The sequence below is a fragment of the Octopus bimaculoides genome, chromosome 13, assembly GCF_001194135.2.
Source record: "Octopus bimaculoides isolate UCB-OBI-ISO-001 chromosome 13, ASM119413v2, whole genome shotgun sequence".
NCBI classification, from domain to species: domain Eukaryota; kingdom Metazoa; phylum Mollusca; class Cephalopoda; order Octopoda; family Octopodidae; genus Octopus; species Octopus bimaculoides.
The window spans coordinates 52,903,583-52,929,545 of NC_068993.1; the positions used below are offsets into that span (position 1 = coordinate 52,903,583).

At 35.7% G+C, this 25,963-nt stretch overlaps 1 protein-coding gene across 1 annotated transcript in view; it reads right to left on the reverse strand.

Annotated features, from left to right (window-relative positions):
• Nucleotides 1-1,407: 1,407 nt before the first annotated feature.
• Nucleotides 1,408-25,963, reverse strand: part of LOC106877729 (proteasome maturation protein) — a 62,635-nt gene continuing 38,079 nt past the window's right edge. Inside the window, exon 6 of the mRNA XM_014926702.2 lies at nucleotides 1,408-1,570. Within this exon, the coding sequence (XP_014782188.1) occupies nucleotides 1,503-1,570 (68 nt within the window). The 3' untranslated portion in view covers nucleotides 1,408-1,502. The remainder of the gene's footprint in view (nucleotides 1,571-25,963) is intronic.

Genomic DNA, 25,963 nt, shown 5'->3' on the forward strand with positions numbered 1-25,963 from the left:
TGATAAATCATTACTTTTTCCTTCTCTTTCCCCCTTTTTTTTTTGTCATAGTATATACAAATACATTTGCTAAATAAACAGAAAGGTAAATAAATATTGCACACATATATTTATATACATTTAATTCACAGCATGCACGCACACGCAATGGGTCAGGAACTAAAGAAGCGAGCCTGTGTGTGGTCAATCGAGTTGCTAGAAATAGTAGCTGTATCGCTCTTCAAATTATGCCTACTACCTCCTTAAAAAAAGTGTCCTGACACAGTCAATAATATAGTTCCTAGATAACGCTAGAAAGACATGATAGTTAATGGTAAAATGCCTTTTATCACAGGTCTACTTAAAAATGGAATTTCTGGATTCCTGCTAAAAGAATCCAGATTTTTAATCTTGTATCGCTTATTTGTTTCCGTCATTGGGCTGCGGCCATGATGGAGCACAGCCTTGGATTTAGTCAAACAAACCGATTCCAGCACTTCCGGTTGTTAGGTACAAACACACATACATATATACAAGGAGAGCTTTCAGTTTCCATCTATCAAATCCACTCAGATTTGGTCGGCCCAGGGCTTTAAGTGGTTGGGAAACAAGCTTCTTACTACATAGCCAAGCCTGCTAAACGAAGCCTAGCTTGGTGCATTATACATTATACAATAGCTACTAACAATAAGCCCAGAAGTTGCAGACAGCTGTGGGACAATGTTGAGTATAGGTGCAGGCAGGGCTGTACATAGTGGAAGCTGAGGGTTGCTACTTTGAGTAAATTGTTACTCCCAGCCATAATCTAGTTCCTTTAATGCAAGCCGTTAAATTTAGTCCGAACACCCTGCATATGTATACACGTGTGTGCATATATATATATACACACACACACACATATACATACATACATATCATCATCATCGTTTGTGCAATCATTAAACTGTGGCCATACTGGAGCACCACCTCGAGGAATTTTAGTTGAATTAATTGACTTCAGTACTTATTTTCTCTTTTAAATCTGGTACTTCATCTATTGGTCTTGCCAAACTGCTAAGTTATGAGGACACTTGTTGTCAAGCAATGGTGGGGGACAAACACACACACAAGGCCCAAGGCTATTGTAGAGAACACTGGCCCAAGGTGCTACACGGTGGGACTGAACCTGGAACCATGTGGTTGGGAAGCAAACTTCTTGATGGACATTTTCAGGTTCTGTCAACCAAATCTACTCACAAAGATTTGGTTGGACCAAAGCTAGAGAAGAAAACACTTGCCCAAGGTGCTAAACAGTGGGTTTGAACCTAAAACCATGTAGCTGGGAAGCAAACTTCTTAACCACACAGCCAATTTCTATGTCTGTCATCCGTTTACAGCTATGTGTTACAGACTTTAATAAATTCACACAAATATAAGCAACACAACACATGAAGAGAAAAGAGATTTATTTCAAAAGGTTCATTAAAAAAACAAATGAAAATAAAAAATTCTAAAGAGAAAATCCTTCTTCTCGGAATTGCAGTTTAGAGTATATTCAACTGAGCTTCCATTAAAATGTGTGGATCAGTCATTGTCTCACTGAATTCATGAGCTGAAAGTAGAAAAGAAAAGAAATAAAGAGATGAGATGGCAGAATAAATATTAAGGTGTCTCTATAAGTGCAGCCATTCAACCTGCAAGAAATAGTTGCTAAAATCTCCCTTATATCACATCTTACCATCCTAACAATGAACAATGAAAAGGGACACATTACATAATCTAATTCCAGAAACACTATGCCTGAAAACACAGCTGGAATGCTTTTAATCACAAAGTAGCTAGATCAGGGCTGATCTTGTGTTAAAAAGCAGCAACAAGAAGAGATAGCTAATATAAGAGCAATATTTATGGTGTTGATGTATAAACCCTTTACTGTTCAGCTTACTCAGTAAAACATAAATCTTATATTATTTTGAATTAATCAAGCATTTTCTCATGGCTTTGAGATTTAGATGATGTGGATGTTTATTCCTGGAATGACATTGTAGGGTAGGTATGAAAGGGCTATCTGGCCGGTTTAACTGCTAAAAGTATAAACAATGACATTAATGTATTAGGTTTGTATAAAACTAGTTAATGTTTTAGCAATGCAGAATAATCTGAGGTAGGACAGACGCAGAGTAACAGTGATGGACACTACACAGTAAGGTGTATAAAGATGTGTGTGTGTGTGTGTGTGTGTACACACTTTTGTAAATGTTGGTGTGGTTGTGAAGCAATAGTGACCTTGGAGCATAATAACCTGAACATATTACCAGAACAAGTGGAATTGTGTGTATTTTGGGGTGAAATATCAGGAATTGAAATAAAGAAGTGGGAAGTCGGTAATTGGTATGTGTGTGTGCGTGTATGTGCATGTGTGTGTGTGTGTGAGAGAGAGAGAGAGAGAGAGAAGTGGAGAGGGAATAAGAAAATAAAAATGGATGAAATAAGGAAGGAAACAAAGAAATAAACAACAATAAAGGAAACAAAAGCATAGGGGGGAGAGAGAAATGAGATGAAAGTAATAATGAGAACTGTTAACAAGAAGGAAGTCAATTGTGCATCAACAAGAGGAGTTTTCCTGTTGAATAGAAGAGAGAGAGAGAGAGAGAGAGAGAGAGAGAGAGAGAAAGAGAGAGAAAGAGGTGTACTGGTCATTATAGTCAAGTAGTTGTTGTGGTCAGTGGTCAGAAGAAATAAAACCTAGAAAAATAATTAGTTCCTTAAAATATCGGCTTCAAGTGTTTCCTATTCTCGGTGCTTGTCATGGTTCGGGTATCTTTTGGCAACAAAATTCACCACTGGACAGATTAGCTTGAAATAACCAAATCTTCTTAATCTAAACTGCTGTTTGTAGTTGTTGACACAGTGTTTGCATTGTCATTGATGATGCTGTGACCTTGAAGCATTGTTGTCATCGTCGTCGTCATCGCTACATCTGCTAGCATTACCATCACCACCACTTCTATATCACAGTATGGCACCTTGGACACGTATCCTCTTATGTAGTAGTTCTCAACCAGGGTCCAAATAAGATTTTGTTCTTAAATCTTATTAGCAATCAATTGGTTATACTTCTACAATTTCTTTTATTCTTTTATTTGTTTGTTGTTTGACTGCGGCCATGCTGGAGCATGGCCTTTAGCCGAACAAATCGACACCAAGATTTATTCTTTGTAAGCCTAGTACTTCTTCTATCAGTCTCTTTTGCCGAACTGCTAAGTTGCAGGGACAACCACAGACATACAAACATATACATATATATATATATATATATATATATATATATATATATATATATATATATATATATATATATATATATATATATATATATATACATATGTATATATATGTATATATATGTATATATATGTATATATATATATATATATCAACTTTAAATAGAGCTCAAAACTGATCCGTTGAAAATACTTTATTACAATAATAATAATAATAATGAAATTGACCTATGTACATTTCGATGGAACATCCAGAATGATTAATACATATCATAAGATATTATAAAATATTATAAAATATAGGATACTCGATCTCCTCGGGGTCCCATTATTATTGCTATTATTATTATTATTATTATTAGTAGTAGTAGTAGTAGTAGTAGTAGTAGTAGTAGTAATATACAGCCAATAAAACCAGAAAACATTCAAATCCAATTTTCATAGTTGACCCATAAAACAGTATTTAAACTGGCCATATCCAGCCCAAACATTCTACCTGTTTATGTTCAAACTGGTTAGATCTGACCTCTCTAACAATGTCATTCTCAAAATAAATAATCACATCATTGAAATCTTAGAACTACAAGATAAAACAGGAAATTTATATCCCAGAATCAAAGGCAGTCACAGGTTGATTGATATCGAAAGAGTTAAGGGGAAGTGAATGAAGTTATATGCGTTAGAAACGAAATTAAGATGAAGTTAAGAGAAAAATACCAGTATAACTGTACTTTATATGACCTGGAATCCTACAGACATAAATGGGTGGCCTTCATTTTAAGCTAAAATACATTTACTCCTTCAGAAAGACCATGCCTAATTTTATAATTAGATTTTTTTTTTAAATTCTTTTTACTTAGCAAAGAATGTCCACACACACACACACACACACACATACAAATGGCCATAACACACAAAACCCATATATAGATAGACACACATACAGAGGATAGTGGAGAGTGTATCATTGCTGTAGGCTAAGTAAGTATGGTGTTTAATCTATGTTCAACATTGAGTGTACTGTGCAGCAACAAGAGGGAGAGAGAGGGGGGGAGAAATGGTGAGAGGACCATGTATCACAGTTCAACACACCTCACATGCACACACATATATGAAAGGTTGTTATTTAGTTAAAGCTAATTGTTGCATATTTACCATAAATTCACAACACCCTGTCTGTTACGTCTAATAATAAACACAAAGTTAATCATTAAGGACAAAAGGGGGGGGAGAAAGAAAGAACAACCCACCCTGGGAGAAATAATCTGAATTTAACAATAAAATATAAAAGAGTGAGATGTGAGCAACTTGAAGTAAAATATAATAATGATATATAATTAGTAGAGAAATTTTGAGGACTAATTAGTGTGTGAAATATGAGGAGGATTAAGGCTTGATGTAGCTAGGTCAAATTTGCAACAATAGAGAAGATGACAACTATGACAATGATGACAATGATAACAACATTGATGATGATAATGACAATGCTAATGGTGATGATGATGATGACACAAGGCAGGATGGATTAATACTTCTTAGACTCATAGAATAATACAAGCATTGATAGTGACATAGTAAGGAGTGACAAAGTAACATAATTCTAGAACTTTACACATTACTTGATGCACAAGACAAGTGCAACAAATCTGCAGTGTAGTAAGCAAGATATGGGACAGAGAAGAAAAAAAAGAAGCATATGAAGCATATGAAGGTGGCAGTGGTGATAATGATGGTGGTGGTGGTGGTGGTGTTTGTGATGGTAATGGAAGAAGGAAAGAGAGGATGCAGTATATTTAATAGCTTACCGACATGAAAGTATTAAAGTTCACAGAAATGACTGATGAAAATACACCACCACAGGAGTGGAGTCACTATTTAAAAACAAATTATAACAAAGCTGAAATGAAATTTTGAATCAAACACATGAAGGATCTGGAAGTCCATGAGTAATTGTTGGAAAAGGTTAGCACCAGAAAATGTATAAAACACAGGATGGGTTTGAGGTTCAATCTCAGCATGTGTAACATGGGAAGTTCCTTAACATAGGATTCTGAGTTTTCCTAGGGTGGCCTTTTTTTATATTTCATCTGTAAATTAAATTGTTACATGATTTTCCACCACTGGAGCCTTTAGAAGATATATTTGTTAAGAATGGCTGTTAAGTTAGTATCTGGAACATAATTTATCATGAAATATAGACAGAAGGTACTAAATCTAGATTACTTTAAAACAGGAATTTTGTATCAAAGAACAAAAGGTAGATTCAGATGGAATGATATCAAAAGTGTTAACGTTTGTCCTCTGGTGAAATTGATAAAAATCCAATACAAAAATACATAAAACTAAGGTACTAAAAGTACCTGAGCTGATAAAGCAGGGAAAAAATAACTATACCATCGACAGAAGTAGAAGAAATAAAACAACTAACCTAGCCAAACTGATAAACTCATATGACTCAATAAAGAAAACCCTGCACAGAACAGGGTTTATCAAGAGAATATTTCATGGCTTAGTTGAATAGTTAGTTCTTTTTTAAAACACCATTTACCAACATAACATACAAAGATACATACACAGAAAGACATATATTTGCTATATATTTATTACAAGACGTGGAAGTAACAAAGAAGTGTTTTGTCCATAAAGACAAGAGAGTATATTTTACATGTATATATACTGAGTGTGAGTGGGGGATTCTTATAAATAATGGAATGTACGGAGTAAGTTGTAGTCTTCTGACCCGTATAAGAAGGCTGTAATTCTAAATAAGAACAGATTCAATTTGTAATGATCTGCCTAACCCATAAAAGCATGGAAAAGTGAATGTAAACACTTTCCAAAATTTAGGAAAATCTTTGCACAAGAAACTTCAGGTCCATGTGTAACTCCTGTAGTATTTTCAGCTTAAAAATAATGTGTATGTAAATACATAAACACTCACAGGCACACAGGCACATATACGTGTGTGTGTGTGTGTGTGTATACAGAAGTGAAAGGATTCTCACCCTTACCATTTTTTTTTTATTATCTGACTGACACATGTTAGCTGAGGAAAATTTTTAATAGATACTTTATAAAAAAATTAAATAAAAAAAAAGGAGAAACATTATTGAGGAGTTATTAATTAATGAATAAATAATTAGATCTCATTATATGTCAGCTATTTTAAGATCTGACATCCAACTATGAAGCAAGATAGAAAAGTAATGACTGCTCAGCTTGAAAGTCACAAAGCCTAGTGTTTGTACCTAGAATGCATATAACCTATATAAATGAGGCAATTCATCGAAATAATTGGCCTCTATCCCAACCAATAAGGACACACACACACACACACACACATGTATGCACACATGCACAAACATCTCAGATAAATTAACTTAGAAGCAATTAATCTAGCCTAGATACCAAACTGTGTCAATACTTGTGTTCACTAAGTGAATGGTAAGCTAGGATTGTTCAGTTTCCATCAACAGTAAATTTTTGATTATCTACTCCATTTTTACTTTCCATAATTGAATAAACAAGGGCTGCTGACTGGAAAAAAGAGAAAGAGAGAAATAAAGGAAGGAGAGAGAAAGAGAGAGAGAAGGGTATTCTAACCTGAATTTAAAAATTTTTCTTAAAGGTTGCACCAAGGTATGCTTTAAGGTCCACCAGTCTCTCTCTCCCCCCCTCTCTCTCTCTCTCTCTCTCTCTCTCTCTCCTTCTCTCTCTCTCTCTCCCAGACTTGTGTTGTCATCTCTTTCTCACACACTCATACATACATTTCATTTATATACAATCTCATTTCCACATCAAATATAGGATCCATTAAACAATCTGCAATAGGACTTCTCAACCTAGTTTTACTCAACAGCAGCATTAAAGTAGAAACATTAAACTGCTGAAGATAACACACTAATAACAGCACTTCTTAACTATTTTGCTAACACATATCAGAGTTTCCATGGAGTTTACTGTTTCACTTTGATATCTTCAGTTGGCATAATGATCTTTGATAACTTCACGTTTAAACATTACCTACCTACCAAGCTGAACAAACTATTGCCATATTATACCTTCAAAACTCATGAGTTAATTCAGAATCTAAAGTATGTATAACCTGACCAATTGGTTAGTGAGGAGATATGATAAATAGTTATATTCAAGTAGCTGAAAACTGTTATTATAGTAACAGAATTTACAGGAAGGGTGGTGGTGGCAGTGGTGGCAGGTTAAAATATTCATTTCGAATTTTGACACAAGGCCAGACAGAGGCTAATTCAATTATATCAATCCCAGCTCTCAACTGGTACTTATTTTTATCAACTACAAAAGGATAAAAGGCAAAGTTGACCTCTACAGAATCTGAACTCTGAATGTAAAAACAGACAAAGTGCCACTACACATTCTGCTCATCATGCTAACAATTCTGCGAGCTCGCCACCTTGTGCTGGGTTAATATATTAACCAAACTGACTTACAGACAGCTCTTCCTCTTCATTGTCATTCAATTTAAAACTCATTTTGTACAATAGCATGAGTTTTGTTTCATCACATTGGTAAGAATAGTCTGTATGGATAGAGTTCACTTCATAACCACATAGTTTTTGGTTCTGCCCAACTGTATGGCACCCAAGGCAATAAGCATTTACTATAACCTAAGACTGACCACAATGCCTTGCAACCGAAACTGACAGACAGAAATTGTATGGAAGTCAGTTGAATATATTTCTATATCTATGTGTACACACACACAAAGACATACACACAAGCATGCATGTATATATTTATGTGGGTATGTATGTATATATGTATACATATGATTATTTACTCTTGTGTGTCTTCACATGATGCCATTTCAGCAAAAATGGTGTTGCTATGTTTATATCTGTAAACAATGTGCCCAGTAGCTCTGTCGTTTTGACTAGTGAAGACCAGTGGAATAATAACATTAATAATAATAATAATAATACTTTACTTGAAAATCTAATAAGGATCAGTGACAGAATACTGTCCCTATAAGTCTGTTGAACGCATACAAGTATGGAAAAAAGAAAAATAAACTACAGATGCAAAAGTAAAACTTATACTAATGATGATGATGATGATGATGATGATGCTAACAAGTCGCATAGCAACAAGAATTGCTTCTTGTTTGAGCAGCAATTTGAGTATTAGATGCTTGATGCTTCTTCACCTACAAGTAGATATATTATTACAGCAGCCTTCTAACATGCCACCATATTTGTCAAGCCATTATATTTTACATTGTGTCAACTAATGACTGTCACAAAAGCAGAGAACTTGTTTGTAACAGTTTTACTCATTCATATCAAGTGTATTGCTAATTAAACCATAGAAACAGAAGTCATACAATCTCTCCCTCTCTCTCATTTCAATTTGGTTTCTGCTGGTCAAAGTAGCCAATTAACCTTAGTCAACCCAGTCATCTGCTCAGGATCTACTCTGAATCACTGATTGACACATACTTTAATTGAAAATGCATTTACTGTGAAAAGAAAACAAAGGACAATATTTTATATATGAACAAGTCTAGCTGTAAACAGAATTCTCAGTTTACAAAGTAAGATACAAGGATAGAAGGAGCCTTTTTCTTCTTATGTAACACACGTTTTTTAACGGTAAGCACTCTATCATTTTGGATTAGATTGGATTGCCCATGCTCGGTCCACTGCAGGACAAAGACCCCAGCATGTTCCCTCCACCAGAGAATGGCTTGAGATCATACAGGTTTGATGAGCCTACTCTGCTACACTGGCTTAACATGGTTTGACAGTGGGATGCAGTTTTTTAATATTCATACTCAGGAGTGGTTAAGTTGATTACATCAACCCCAGTGCTCAACTAGGACTTATTTTATCAATTCTGAAAGGATGAAAGGCAAAGTCAACCTTGGCAGAATTTGAACTCAGAATGTAAAGACAAACAAAAGAGCACTAAGCATTACATTCAGTATGCTAATTCTGCCAGCTCACCACCTATCATAAAGTGAAATTAATTTTTGTAGGAACAAGCATGGCTGTGTGGTTAAGAAGTTTACTGCATGGCTTTGAGTTCTGTTCCACTGTGCAGCATTTTGGGCAAAGGTCTTATACTATAACAATGAGCAGACCAATGCCTTGTAAGGGAATTTGGTAGATGGAAACTGAAAGAAGCCTGTTGTATGTGTCTCTGCACATTTCTTATCTCCTATCTTTTATTTGTTTCAGTCATTGGACTGCAGTCATACTGGAGCACCATCTTCAAAGGTTTTAGTCAAACAAACGAAACCCAGTACTTATTCTATTGTTCCCCTTTGTTGAACCACTTAGTCGTGGGGATGTAAACAAACCAATGCCAGCTGTCAAGTGGTGGAGAGGGACAAACAGAAAAGTACACACACACGCGCGCACACACACACACACGCGCACACACACACACACACACACAAATTCTGCACTTGAGTTCCTCTGGAATAAAAATTCTCTTATGATTAAAAAAACAAAAAACAAAAAGGCAAGTGTTGGCAACAGAAAAGCACCCCGTTATAAAAACCCAATCCCAAGTACCTCTCCACCTAATCTTTGCTAGTATGGGAAAACAGGCATTCAAACAAACAGTGAGCAAATACTGTCAAACAACAAACACTTTACCATAAACTGCAACCAATTAATATTTCCATGTTGAGCAGATTTTCTTGAGACATCAATGCCAACACATGGATCTCATTATTTATTCCTTTTCAACGGCTTTAGGCATATATGGAGTTTGTTTATTGCAAACATAAAGCAAGCAACAAAAAATCAGAGCTATGCTACAATTTAATATATGTATATATATAGGCTGTTATGATACATTAGGACTTTGTTACAATGAACAATCATATAATGATTGACGTAATTGCAGATTTTTTCCAGAAAAACTTTAGATGGGGGAAATTAGCTCAACTCTGTTCCACTAATTGTTTTCTTTTACACATTGATAGAATTTAATTCACAAATATCCACAAGTTTTGTAACTCGATCAGTCTCATTAAAGCACCACCAGCAACAAACAACAATAATAATAATCCGTTCTACTATAGGCTCTAGGCCTGGAATTTTGGGAGAGGGGTTAAGTCAATTACTTTGATCCCCAGTACTCAACTGGTACTTAATTTATCAACCCTGGAAGGATGAAAGGCAAATTCGACCTCGGCAGAATTTGAACTCAGATCGTGAAGATGAGTAAAATGCTCAGTAGCATTTTTCCTGGCAAGCTAATGATTCTGCCAGCTCGCTTCCTTAATAATAATAATAATAATAATAATAATAATAATCAATCGATTACATCAGCACTCAACTAGTGCTCATTTTATCAACCCTGAAAGGATGAAAAGCAAAGTTGATTTTGATGAGATTTGAACTCATCACATAAAGAACCAGAAGAAATGCTGCTAAGCATTTTCTCTGATATACTAACAATTCAAGTAGCCTCCTGCCTTCTCAATAATAAGAATAATAATGTAGCTTTCTTATTTTGGCGCATGGCCAAAAATTATTCTAGGGGAATGAGGTTAGTCAATTATATTGACCCCCAAGTACTCAAGGTAGCAATTATGTCATCCACCTTGAAATGATGAGAGACACAGTTAACTTTGATGGAATTTAAATGTAAAGAGTCAGAAGAAATGCTGCTGAGGATTTTGCCCAGCATGCTAAGGATTCTATCAATCCTAATAATATTAGGTTGTCAAGAAAGTTCTTGCGGTTTTTAACCTTTAAATTCAGATGCACATATCTCAGCTCAAACAAAACTTTATTAGTCAGTGGTAGTCTGAAGGCGAGAGGTCTGGTGAGTATGTCAGATGAGGCAGAGTTTTGTAGCCTAATTCGTTCAACTTCTGCAGGGTCAGTTGTGCGACATGCGGCCAAGCGTTGTCATGGAGAAGAATTGGTCCTTTTCTATTGACCAATGCTGGCTGTTGTAGTCGGAGTTTTTTATGCATTTCATCCATTTGCTGAAAGTACTTCTCTGCTATAATGGCTTCGCCTGGATCCAAAAAGTTGTGATGGATGAGACCGGCCGCAGACCACCAAACAGTTACCATGACCTTCTTTTGGTGCAACTTTGGCCCCAGGAAGTGCCGTGGAGCTTCACTGGCATCCAACCACTAAGCTGAGCATCACCAGTTGTTGTAGAGAATCCACCTTTCATCGCAAGTCACAATCCGGTCGAGAAACGGGTCATTTTTGTTGCATAAAAGAAGGGAAGATGACACTTCAAAATGGCGTTTTTTTTTTTTGGTTGTCGTTCAATTCGTGCGGCACCCATTTCTCAAGTATTTTTGTTTTTCCAATCTCTTTCAAGTGGTTGGAAATTGTCGTGTACATTACGTCTAATTCAGAAGCAAGCTCTTGAACAGTTGTGTGTGGACTGGCTTCCACTAAGGCTTTTAGTCAACATCCGATGGCCGACCATTACGCGTATCATCTTCAAGACTCTCATAACTGCTACGAAATTTCTGGAACCACTATTGTGCTGTACGTTCATTAGTGGTTCCTGGGCCAAATGCATCGTTGATATCGTGAGCTGTTTCAGCAGCTTTTCGGCCTAGCTTGAACTGGAATAAGAAAATTGTGCGAATTTGCTTTTTGTCCATGCATTTAATGTTCCGGAAAAAATGGCCTAATTATTCAGAAAGAAAAAGAGTAACACGATTAGATAGAGCGAAAAATGGGCTTTATTTAAAGCCAAAATTTAAAATTCCGCAAGAACTTTCTTGACAACCTAATAGTAATAGTAGTATTAATAATGATGATAGTTTCAAATTTTGGCACAAGGCCAGCAGGTTTGGTGGAGAGGGTAAGTCAATTACATCAACCCCTGTGTTCAACTGGTACTTATTTAATCAACTCTGAAAGGATGAAAGGCAAAGCCAACCTCAGCGGAATTTGAACTCAGAACATAAAGCTGGACAAAATTCTGCTACACATTCTACCCAGCATGCTAATGATTTTGCCAGTTCGCCACCTTAATAATAATATAATAATAAACAGTGCTTACTTTATAAACCATGAAGGTTGACAAAAACATGGAGGGCGGTAATAATAACAACTCAATAATTAATAGACACAAAACAACTCTGACAGCAGCAACATTTTTCATCCTAGGCATCTGTTAATAGAACAATCTATCCAAGAAAGAGAGTAACCCAATTCCAGTTTTGCACATGGGAAGCTCCTCAACTGTTGCAGTTGAAGCACTAAATGATTAATGGCAAACACTCATTATTTTCTGTTCAGGTAACTAAGTTCTCTTTAAGTGTGATTTAGCATCCAATCCCTCGCAATACAAAATATGTTATTTCTGTCAATGACCCTGCAATCACAACAAGCAATTGTTTCAGTTCACACTAACACTGCAATAAAAATCTGCACAAGATAGAAACCTATCTACAACTGCTACCAACCTTACTTTGTCTTATCCTTTCTTTATTTACTTTTCAGAAACCGAGAATAAGTACATTTCTCTTTCTCTGTCTATAATCTATTATAGCTCAATAAAATTTTTTAATAATACCACCCAGCTTTGAAACGAGACAGTGTGATATTATTTTTCATCCAAGCCAATTGTCAGCCTACCAAAAACATGGATTTTTATCTAAAGGAAAGATTTTGTCTAAGACTCAGTTCCCTTGACTATTTATTGTCAGTGTATCCAACATATTAGCAGCCCACTGAAGAGGAAAAATTATTAGGTTATAAAAGCTAGACTGATACCAAATATATTCTTTTATAACCATGTGATTCCTGTAACACCATTGGCACTAACCAGCTGAGAACTTTGCTTATGGTATTAGTGAAGACATGATGGTTAGAGTGTTGAGCTCTTGATCGTAAAGTGGTAGGTTCAACTCATGAACCAAACAGTGCATTAAGTCCTTAAGTAAAGCACTGTATTTCATGTTGTTCCATTCTACTCAACTGGAACGAGTACCAGTCGAGTGCTGGCACAGACCCCGCTCTGTGTCTCTCTACTCATGAATATGCAAGCACTTAAAACAATTAGCAAAAGTATGGTTCATGCTACATAATAGCTTGTGAGTCATGGCTATGAATGAATGAAGTTCACCACCATCTCAAGAAAGAAATCAAAACACCTAGTATTTGTTTATGCTATGCTTTTGTTTCTACCATAACCTCCACAGCTTCAACAACAAATTTCCTGAACCTTTGTGGATACCAACCTGCAAGGCTTGCTGCTGCTGGTTCTATGATAACAAATTTGTTGTTTTAAAGTGATCTAAATTAAAATTTCCCTTCAAATATTCATAGCAAACATTCGTTGTCGTCGTCGTCATCATTTAACGTCTGCTTTCCATGCTAGCATGGGTTGGACGATTTGACTGAGGACTGGTGAAACCCGATGGCTACACCAGGCTCCAATCTGATTTGGCAGAGTTTCTACAGCTGGATGCCCTTCCTAACGCCAACCACTCAGAGAGTGTAGTGGGTGCTTTTATGTGCCACTGGCACGAGGGCCAGTCAGGTGGTACTGGCAACGGCCACGCTCGAAATGGTGTATTTTACGTGCCACCTGCACAGGAGCCAGTCCAGCGGCACTGGCAACGATCTTGCTCGAATATGTATGTATATGCGTGTGCGTGTGTCTATAGATATATGTATATTCATTATCTGTATTATTATCTGTATTATTATCTGTATTATTATCTGTATTATTATCTGTATTATTTTATCTTTTGCTTCAGTCACTAGACTGTGGCCATGCTGGGTTGCCACCTTGAAGAATTGTAGTCAAACTTATCAACCCCAGCACTTACTATATTTTTGTAAAGCATGGTACTTATTCTATCGGTCCCTTTTGCTGAACAGCTAAGTTAGGGGGACATAAACACACCCACACCAGTTGTCTAGCAGTGGTGGGTGGACAAACACAGACACAAAGATACATGTACACACACACACACACATATATTCAACAGGTTCCATTCAGTTTCGATCTACCAAATCCACTCACAAGGCTTTAGTTAGCCTAAGGTTATAATAAAAGACACTTGCCCAAGGTGCCATACAGTGGAACTGAACTCAGAACCATGTACTTAGGAAGCAAACTACTTACCACAGAGCCACATTTGCACTTAGTAACAGCAAAGTTATTTAACTATACTCAATATTTCCAAAATTAATTGAGACAGAGTGAATGTATTTTAACTCAGATATGGTAGCAAAAGGGTTAAAAAAGAAGAAAAATAAATATCTTTATCTGTATAGGTTAGCCTATTTTTATCCTTATCTCTAGAGTCAAGACACTATGTTCTGTTCTATTATTTGTGAATTGGGAAATTTAATTCAGATTGTTTGTTTTTTCTCTCAAGTAATGCGACAAAAATAAAAGACTATGCGAAGGTCACAAGTGATGAAATAGATACTGCATACCATTTTCTATTCATTAGAATATACCTTAATGGTTAAGCAATCTCCAAAAACAATGCCCACTTCTCAGCCAATGTATTAAGTTCAAGAGAAAAACTTGAAGAATATGTAAACATGAAATATAACAAAACAGAGACAGAAAAATAATGACAGGAAAATGACTCTATATATATATCAAAAATGAAATAAGAAATACTTCAATAGCAGTGCAACATATGAAAGTTATTTGACATCCCAGAGGAGTAACTGATGGAATTACATGATTCACTCTTAGCAATGAGGGAAACCATTTGGATAGACAGTCCAAAATATATTCTTCAGAATAAGATTTTTGCTTTCCTTGGTCTTGCAATAAGTAGTACTGGTAGTGGTGGGTGGTAGTTGTGGTAGCAGAAGCAGCATCCAGATAATGTCATGCAAGAGACCAATAGGAATTTATACTATTGAAGGGACTTCAATAGAGCCCTGAGCTGATTGAGAACATACAACCATACAGTTTATCTCTAACTGCACTGATACATAATACAAAAATACTTTACACACACAAGGCATAGTGAATAAACTGTTGTCTAAATTATGCAAAAGTGAAAATAACACAATGACATCTCATTTTAACAGATATATTTACCAAAATTGCATAAAAAATATTTTGAAAAAATAAAGAGTAAATTTATTGAATAAAATTGCCACTGGCTTCAATCACAGCCTCTAGATGACTTAAGAATCTTCTGCAGCTCCCGGATAGTTTCCCTGTTTAAGTTGATGAATGCAGTCATAATCCTTGCCGTCAGTTCATCTTTGGTGTTACAAGAGGTTTTGTTGGTCTCTTGCTCAACTGCGCCCCACATATAATAATTAAAGAGGTCGCAGTCTGGGGAGTTAAGTGGCCAGATGTTAGGAGTGATGTGGTCAAAAAATTGTCTGACAGCCATGACTGGGTTCTCCTGCTTGTGTGGCATGGTGCAGAGTCCTGTTGCCAGACATAGGGTCTTCCAGCAGCCACCCTCTTGACCCAGGGCAGCACTACCTTCTCCAGGCACTTGATGTAGGCCTCCGTGTTGAGTCTGAGGTTGTGTCCATCGAACATCTACGATAATCTTGATGACATAGCTATAGGTTCATATAAGCTTCATACTTGTCACTCACTGCTTGCCTCTTCTCTTTATTTTCACCCACAAAAGATAAATAAATATAACAGCCCTTAATTCTACTATAAAGACAAATAAAATAATCCTTAACCCTCCTGTATCTGGAAAGCAACAAATTGGCAGAGTTGTTAGAGTAATGACTAAAGTGTTCCATGGTACTTGTTCTGACTCTCTGCACTGTGAGTTGAAGTCATGCGAAGGTCAACTTGCCTTTCATCCTTTTAGGGTTGATAAAAAAGCAGCAATCCAGAGCAAAGTGTAGATAGAACAATTAGAAAGCTGAACACGATGTCATGTAGTATCAGTTCTGGCTCTATGCATCCTGATGGCAACACTTGCAATGACGTAAGTGCTAAGCCATACTGACCCAAGTCAACAATGCTTCCCTTGGATGAACATTGGTGGTGCAGAGTGGAGAGAGTTGCATGTATGGGCTAACATATACAGATGTGTAGTCACTATTGATCGATGGAGGCCAAGAGAGAGAGAGAGAGAGGTGGGAGGAGAGGGGAGGGAGAGAGCTCGATGTATAGTAGAGTTTTGAAGAACTGCTTCAACATAGGAGAGAATAAAAAAAAAAAGCTACTTTGTCTAACTTAATATATCAACAATCACCGAGTCAACAACATGGATATGTATTATAAACACTGTAGATAATAGCATGGGATTTATCTTAAAAGAAAAATACCTCAATGGTCACCATTAATGGTCATAGTGTTGATTTAATTCCCAAGCTTAGTTTTCAATCAATGACCATCTTCTGCCAGTTGTGGTTCTTTCAAATGAGGATGTTAAGGATATGTTAAGGAGCGATATGGTTGACAAATCAAAAAATGTTTGTAGAACTTGGCTTAATAACTTGTAAATGCCACAGATATAAGGAATTCCTGCCATTAGCTTTAAGTTTCAGCTTTCAGTTAAAAGAAACAAAGGCCAAGAGGGAATTAACAACTGTTATTGTCAAGAATCTGGCATAACTGAATTCAGTAAGACAACACATACACTGCCCATAATAATAAGAATAGTAATAGTAACAATAATAACAATAATAATAATAATGATTTCACATTTTAGCAAAGAGCCAGCTGTTTTTTGAGGGGTGAGGGCTAGTTGATTACACTGATCCCGGTACTTGATTAGTACTTATTTTATCAGCCCCAAAGGAATGGAAGGCAAAGTCAACTCCAGCAGAATTTGAACTCAGAACATATATACAGATGAAATGCCACTAAGCATTTTGCCTGGAATGCTAATGATTCTGCCAGTTCACCGCCTTAAAAATAATTAATAGTGATAATAATAATTTCAAATTTTTGCCACAAGGGCAGCTTGGGGGAAGTGGGGATGAGTTGATTGCACTGACCCCAGTATTCAACTGGTACTTAATTTATCGACCCCCCCCCCCCCGGATGAAAGGCAAAATTGACCTCAGCAGAATTTGAACTCAGAACATAGCGACAGGCAAAATACCCCTAAGCATTTTGTCCAGCATGCTAACAATTCTGCCAGCTCACCACCTTACATAATAATAATAATAATAATAATAATAATAATAATAATAATAATGTTTTTAGTTTACATGGGAGTCTTGATGCTACATTCCTGGATCAGTCTCTGAATATTAAGCCATATTTACATGAAAATTCCACAAGGTATTTTAGAAAACAAATTATTTTCTTTTCTATTTTTTGTTATTCCTATGAGGTCAATAAGACCTTCAAAGACTAATTCAATTACTTGACGTATAATTAATTTTAGAGGTCTGCTCATTTCAGATTCAATTCTGTAACTTACAAGACTGAACACTGGCATGTCACAGAAGTGACAATCCAAATTCAACTTTAAAAAATTTCAACATATGTTGTTTGTTTGGTTTGGTTTTCTTTTTTTGCATTTTGTTTTCCTTTCAGATAAAATTTTACCCCCATTTGGTTTAGGAATTTAGTTGCCTTCATGTGTTTACGGAAGTTATAAAACTTTAGAAATATTTGTCTCTTTTTTCATACCACAACATATATCAAAAAACCTTTTAAAGCAGCAAGCTGTTTATAGTTTCCCTCTTTTCTCTTTCTTCATAGATCAGAACCCCCCATCCCAACTCACCATATGTCCCCAAAGAATTTTAAACAAAAACACAAATATCTAGCAGCAGGCAAAGTTAAACTAATCTTGATTGTCCCCAATTGATTAGCTAGAATAACAACAAAATAGAAACCAGTCAAATTAGATAGCTAGTATAGAAATTTATATTTTTTTTATGCTTTAGGAAGCTTATAAATAAATTCAAGAGGGCCAATGGCATAAATTTAGATAAAGAAACTAAAGAATGATATATTAAATGACAGTATGTGAAAAATTCTCAGTTAACTGAAATTTCCTTTAGACTAGAGAAAGAAAACAAAAGCCTAGCAGTAACTGTTAGTAATACCCACAGAAAAAAAATGAGAAGATAATTTCAAGAAACCAAAAACCAATTTCAGAAAATTTGCTTAGAGGAAAATCTGACCTTTGCAGGCATGTTTCAGACTATTTTGGCCATATCAGCATAGTATAGCTTACACAAGCCTCTTTTCTGAGAAGAGTTACAATTTTTTTAGTCAGTATGAAAAACCTACACAACTTATTATATATGTATATATATATATAACTATCTTTATTCTCGAAAGGTAATAACTGTATTGCTGAAAGGGATCAGTTTGTAGCATTGAGCTTTTGGAAGCAGAATCATCTTAGATAATTCTTATCCAATCTATGTCACTATGGAAAAAGCAAATGTAGCAATGATGACAACAATGATCTTGATGGTGATGATAAACGTAATGAGTAAATTTCAGATATTCTAAATTGCACTATAATAATATTTATTTCCTTCACAGATCCATGGGATTTTTTAATCCAGGCATCAGAAAAATGTTTTTCCTCTAATGAAGAGAAAAAGTGAGAAGGGAAGGAATGAGGAAATGAGTGAAAATGTGTGCAAACATATGTGGTTCATGAAAAGCGCAACAGTTTGATGGATAAGCCTAAAGAAATTCTCCCATAAGATACAGATGTAGCGTACTCAACTAAGATGGTAATAAGCTGGTTGTAGATAATGTAGTGACAGTGGCAAGAGTCTAGAGAAATTTAGAACATAACCTGTATTCCTACAAACATTAATTTTACTGGTAGAATTTAGTTTTGAATCAGCAATAAAGACATATGAATAGGGTATATTCATCAAGGATAAGTGGGGTAAATAAGACAGTAAATAGATAAGTATTTCTATGTTAACTTGTTATACTTCAAAAATAAAAGAAGTATTTGTTTTTCTACACAGACTAGTACATACATTGCAAATTATATACAGATGTGAAGATGATACACATCTAGACAAATAAACTAGACACTCATTATTTATGAGAGACAGGAAGATACAGTTGAGCCAGCTAGAAAGACAAATATTGTTCATACAAAGCAAACAGTTTTAGTTAAAGCCTAAATCTTAACAAAATAACTGTTTTATTGTAAGCTGATATTTTCATAAGATTACATAGATCAACTTTTTGAAAGTAAAATGCAAGGACAAAAACTGTTTAAATCTTTTATGTTAATTTTTCTCTTCAAGCTTACAGGTACAAGAATGACTTAAATCTTCAATATTAACTTTTCCCTTTGGGTTTCTATCTGCAAACATGCATAAATTGTTGAAACAACAAATATTTGGCAGTCTGACACTTTAACTGAAGTTCAACTATGTTGACTGACAGAACCATACAAAGCATCAGGATATCAAATCAGTGTATTTCCCTTTCCAGTTGAAAGCCTGAGGAAGAGTTACAGAGCAGATCATTTTTTTCAACACTTTTGTGGTCAGTGGGATAGGCAACAAGTCATGTCAGCATAGTAATGAGCAATCTTAAGTAACAGAAAAGTGCTGTTCATATTGGTGTTGGTGATCTATCATATGGACATGGTTTAAGTTTAGGCACAGTCTAGAATGTGTCTGCATGAATTTGTTCACTGCACACAGATTTCTGACTTATTAAATTACATTGAAGAGTTACTATAATATTTAGGAAAGAAGGGCATGTAGTAATTATTGTTAAAGAGATAGTATGGCCAGCACGATTAAGGATGTGACTTTCCGTCTAAGAAGATCAAATCTTCAAAAAATTCTTCAAGTACCACTTGAAGCATAAAGAAATACTGTACTCCAGTAAATTATATGGAAGGCGAGAGTCAGTAGTAGAGAATATGACCTGGAGGAAAGGATCAGTGCATTAATTTTTTTTTTGTTTTTAACATCTTTTAGTCAAGAAAGAAGGCAGTGCTCACGGCCTATTGCAGCACATTCAAGACTAATGAGCAAACAAGAGGAATATATCTTCAAACCAGTGACCTAACCCATCTTCAGAAAAGGAGAGGTTTGTGGTCATGAGTGTTGGGTAATGACTGAAAGAATATGATCATGAATACAAGTGACTGGCATGAGGTTCCTCTGAAGTAACATTACTCGACAGAGTGTGAAGTTCAGAAAGCAGGGAGTCTCTCCAGGTTGAATTAATACTTCTCTGCATTTAGAGGTCACAACAGTATTACTACTGACATGTGATTTGAGTGTGGCAGAAAAGAACTGCAAGATAGATTTTTGAAGCCAAGCCAACCTGCAGGAGATTTAGGGGTTGACCAAAAATGAGAAAGTTGGATAATAAACATAGTCTCAGCTGGTCATGTTTGGGAATCCAGCTGGAAAATCTAATGCCAGTTGCTTCTGATAAGACCCTATGGAAGAGGTGCCTGAGGACTCTATTCCCCATGACTCTCCCAGGAATAGTGGACAGGGATGGATGGAAAGATTAAATCTTTTTCATCCATACATGAGATCCAAGCAAAAAGGACATATGCTAAGAGCAGAGAGTGATTATAGTTTTGAGGTGTCCTCATCTTTTATATTTAGCAGCTTTAAATCTTTATTATTTTTACATAAAATTTCATTTTATATTTATTTAAACAGAGGATTTGGTCACTACTCAAGTTTCAGTCTCTGCAATCTTTCAGGCATTTAACACAAAAAAGTCAAACGGTTACATTTCATAAAGGAATGTAACCATCTGAATTTCTGAATTTGTCGTTTCAAAGAGCAGTATGTGAAAGAAAACTAACAGCAGCAAAATACTCAGTTTAAATAAGTATCTAAACGAAATATACACCATGTATTCAGTACTATCTTCCTCTTTCATTCACAAATTCTCACATTCGCCGACACACACACATATGACCACATGCATGGCTGTGTGCTTCCCAACCTTGCAGTCTCAACTTCAGCCCCACTGTGCAGCAACTTGGGCAGGTGTCTTGTACTATAGACCCAAGGCTGACCAAATCCTTGTCAGTGCATTTGGTGGACAGATACTAAAAAAGCATGTTGCATGTTTATGTATTGTGTGTGCATGCACATATGTGTTTGTGTTTATGTCTGTGCTTCCTGAAAAATGGTGAGCTACAGGAATAGCTGCCATTTCCCCAATCATAGACTCCTCACTTGAAAGAACAATGATCTTTTCTGTTTGGCTTCCACTTTTCAATTCCCCCAATTTTTGTTCCAATTGTTTTCAAATTTGGTGTACTGATATAGTTTTGTAAGCTAATTATGGAAACGAAATTCATTTTTGCCATAACTTAATAAATAAAAAGCTAATAGCTTTTAAAGCTTGTAAATTTTGGGTAATTTTAGCCAATCGAAAGCCACAGACATATTGGTGCCTATTTCCATAGTAACAATCCTAGCTTTGTGTTAGTCTGCTTACCCATCTGTTCCTGTCCTGTCCAACCATAAGTAGTTTACCTTGTGTTTCCTTGTTTTTACACATCTGTTGCTGTCTGAACCACAGTTTTTTGGGGCTTTTGTTTTTTTTTTGTAATTTAATGTCTCACTACAAAATATGTACTGTTTACATGAACTAAACTAGAGCTTGTTTTTTGCAATGCCTCTTCCAACATTTCACATGACTTCATTAAAACTTCTGTTGTTGAATAATTTGTCGTTGTAATGTTGCCATCACTCACAAGATGCTAGCTTCCAAATCTTGTTTTCTGACAAGGTAAAAATGATCAAACTTTAAACCTCTGTAACATTTTTCTAGAACTTTTTCTGGAAGAACTGAATAACAACATCAGATTCAATGTGAAAAATTGCATCAATATACCAAATCTGAATATTTTCACTTAATTTTAAAGTTTTAAAAAGTGAAGCCAAACAGAAAAGGTCCAAGAACAGTTAAGGGTTGGGGCATCAAGGTTGCAAAAGATGCTCAAATAATAGAAGGAGGCGAAGCAGCAGCAATAACACCTAATTATAACAGAGACAGTCTAAAACGAGTGAGATCTGAAGTGACAGGGTCACCAACAGAACTAACAGGAGTTAACCACTTGACATTGTGTTGAAAGATTAAATGAGGGCAGTTTTGGTAGGGGTTTAATTTTGCCTGCTTGTTTGTTGCTTTTGTTCTTTTTAATACTAATGAGAAGGGTGACTACTTGAATCTCAACATACTCTGTAACAGCTTTGGCTTTAAAGTTGGTGCCTAGTGCCATGTCAGTAGACTCAAAGAACAAAGGCTGTTTTCTAGAATGGAATGCAAGTAATGAAATGGAACTTTACAGGTGAATGATTGCTGTCCTGTCATCACAGTAACTATTCAACCACAGAGAGAGAGAGAGACTGATAAAAATACTACCCCAAAAACACTTTTGTATAAGCGATCATACATACGAAACTAACACACAGACACATAAGTATGCATGCACAAGCAAAGAATACACACATGACAGTCTTCTTTCAGTTTCCATCAACCAAATTTACTCAGCCAAGTTTTGGTTAGCTTCAGTTATAATAGAGGACACTAGCCCATGACACTGCACAGTGAGACTGTACTCAAAACAAAGTGGCTGGCAAGCAAACTTCCATCTACACAGCTACACCCATGCCTATGACAACCAATTCACCTCAAGTGAGCATTAACTATTTTGATACCACCCCTGGATCTCTGTATAAATGTGATCTAAAAACCTCCCATCAAAATTTCATGAAAATTTAGATTCTAATTATAAATTAATAACAAGTTATTCTAATAAATACTCCATTATTTTCCAAATTAATTGAAACAAACGTAATACATTGCAACAGAAATGTGGTAACAAACAGCCACTAGGTATGTCTTTAATTAAACTGTACCAGGTAACATTGCTTTAAACAGAGAAGAATTCCTATTTGATAGGCTTCCTTGTTTCCAAGCACTAAATGGACTGTTTTGATGATATCAAGAATGAATTTCAGACTATCTGATCATGATTTATGAAAAGAACTGCCACACATCTCAGACAAGAAGCACAAGTCAAACAACACTGGAATGTATGAGAGAAAAAGAGAGAGAGAGAGACAGACAGACAGAAGGGGAGGGGGATCCTTAGCAGTAAAAAGCCTTCCTAAAAATGTTCTTAGTAACAGCTTTCTAGACATAATAGTTCAGTTTTTGGACCATGATCTTTCGTATTATTGATTCAAGAAAAGTTATTTAAGGTAATTTATATAAATGTAAACCTTTCTCATGAATAGTGGCATTAGTTGAAACAGCTCACTATATAATACTGCAATGTATGATGACAACAGTAGCAAAAAAGAAGAAAAAAAAAGATTTAAAAAATCAAAAATAAAAATTCTAACAAAGCAAAGGTTAAAAGAAGCTTTTCTAGTCACCCAGAAGTAGGACATAGGTCAGTAGGATTTGTCCAGCAATGATAAGTACTAACACATATAATGAGTCAAAGAGTAACTAATCATTTGCCTCTCATGCCTTCTTGAGGCTTAAGAACTTGTGAATGTTAAGGAATAGGTTATAAGGAGACAATAGATTTACACAAAGACATTCTAAGTGATCTAAGAATAAATGAAAAGCAATAACCCTTTGCCCTAAGCAATAAGGACTGCTTTCAAGTGAGGGCATGAAAGTGGCTAAGAACATAAGGTGCCGGATGTCAGGGAAATTGGCAGACACGAGATAAGTAGCTAAGAAAAGAGATAAAGAGAAATTAACAGAAGAAAGGAAAAGAAAAATAAATGCCAGCGTATTCCTTCTCTTCTTATTCACCATCAGCAACACTACCACCACTACCAGTGCCAATTTCTACACAAGTATTAAAAATGTAACTCTGACATTAACAATAATATAATATGTGAGACCACAAACCTATCCAAGCTATTCCAGAAAAGGAAACTGGTCAGGTGGTAATCACCAGAGTGGTGTTAATAGCTATGACAATGGTGGTGGAGCTGGTGGTGATGATGCAAGCAGGGCTATGACAATGGTAATGGTGGTGATAGTAAGAGTTTGCAGTTATTTCTATCTCCTTGGACTTTGTTGTTGTTGCTAATTCATAGCCATGACACAGAGGCAGCCAATCAAATGTTCTGGTGGCATATTGTACTTTCCACCATGTTTGGATATGGTCATGACCAAATTGCTTTTGTTGTGCCTTCTAAAGTTAGAGGCTACTACTTGTGTGTGTTGTTGTTGTTGTTGAGAGAGAGAGAGAGAGAGAGAGAGAGAGAGAGAGAGAGAGAGAGAGAGAGAGAGAGAGAGAGAGAGAGAGAGAGAGAGAAAGAGGATAACAGGACAAAAAGCAATACTGAGGCCTACAGTGAAGGCAATGAAAAGGAAGAGATGATTGAGGCCCAACACTGGGCGGAGTTCAATATAGGCAATGATTTAACAGGGCGGAAATAAACTCATAAGAGTGATCATTCATAACAACAGCTAAACACAGCATATGGAATCCTTGATAATGGATCCAGAAAAAACTGGATTATAAATTTTCAGATGTTTCAACAACAGCCATTATTGAAATTTATGATTTCATTCTTAACCTTTTAGTGTTTAAAGCGGCCATATCAGGCCAAAATTGTCTTCCAGTTTTATGCTCAAACCAGCCAGCTCTGACTTCTCACACCTACCCTACAAAGTCATTCTAAAAATAAACAGGGACATCATCAAAATCTCAGAGTTACAAGATGCTGTACAATTAACTTAAAACAATGTAATTAAACAGGCTTTACATTTGACAGAGTAATTTAAATGCTAAAGGGTTAAACTGTAATTTTTAGTCAATTTACTTTCTCAAATAACAGTATAGAAAGTAGGTTGCTTCAGGGAAAGAATTTTTATTTTTCAAACATTAAATTTTTGTTTTAGGATAGACTGGGGTGATTTGTCAAACATTCAAGTGTGGGGAGAAAGATGACAAATTTGTTTTGAAATTTTAATTTAATTTTGATGGGAAACTTCAGAAATCAGTCATTTTACTTAAAGCAGAAGACCACATGAACCATGAACTAATTTGACACAGCAAACTACATTTGTAACACAATTAACAAGATTTATTTTCATAAACTTGCTTTTCTTTTTAGTACTTTGTCTAAGCCATGCAGGCATAGGTTAAACAAATATATCATTGTGCATGGCACCTTGAGAACTGACCAAAGCCTTGTGAGTGGATTTAATAAACTAAAAGAAGTCCATCATGTGTGTGTGTGTGTATGACTTCAAATGTTAGAGGACGTTAAAACAATTGCGATAATGCTATACAGACTTCATGTCATTAACATATACCTCGTTTTCAAGAACAGGAATTCTTATTTCACATATCTTCAAGGGCACAAAACCACCAAATGTAAACAAACACAAACACATTACACATAAGAAGCTTCCCTCAGTTTCCATCTCACAAGATTATGGTCAGGCTGGGAGGTGAAATAAGCAAACTATATGGCAACAATATTTGCAGGTTAATATTGACCTGTTTCATGGAATGAAGTTGTATTTTTAATTCTTAAATCATTTCAAGAATGTAAGCTATGCCCAGTTTGGTGTGCATGACCACTTTAAACAAACATTCCTGGCAATCTTTGAATTGGCACATACAGAAGGGATTGAAAATATTTTTCAAATCAGACTAAACAATATCAAAAGTTATAATGAATTTGTTTAGCAAAGTGGGATTGAAACTTTAGATATCAACAACTGAACAGAAAAACAACAAATATATAATACAATAGGCATCATGGGACTTCTTGATGCCTTAAAAATATTAATGGAAGTATTTCAGCCTCCAACAT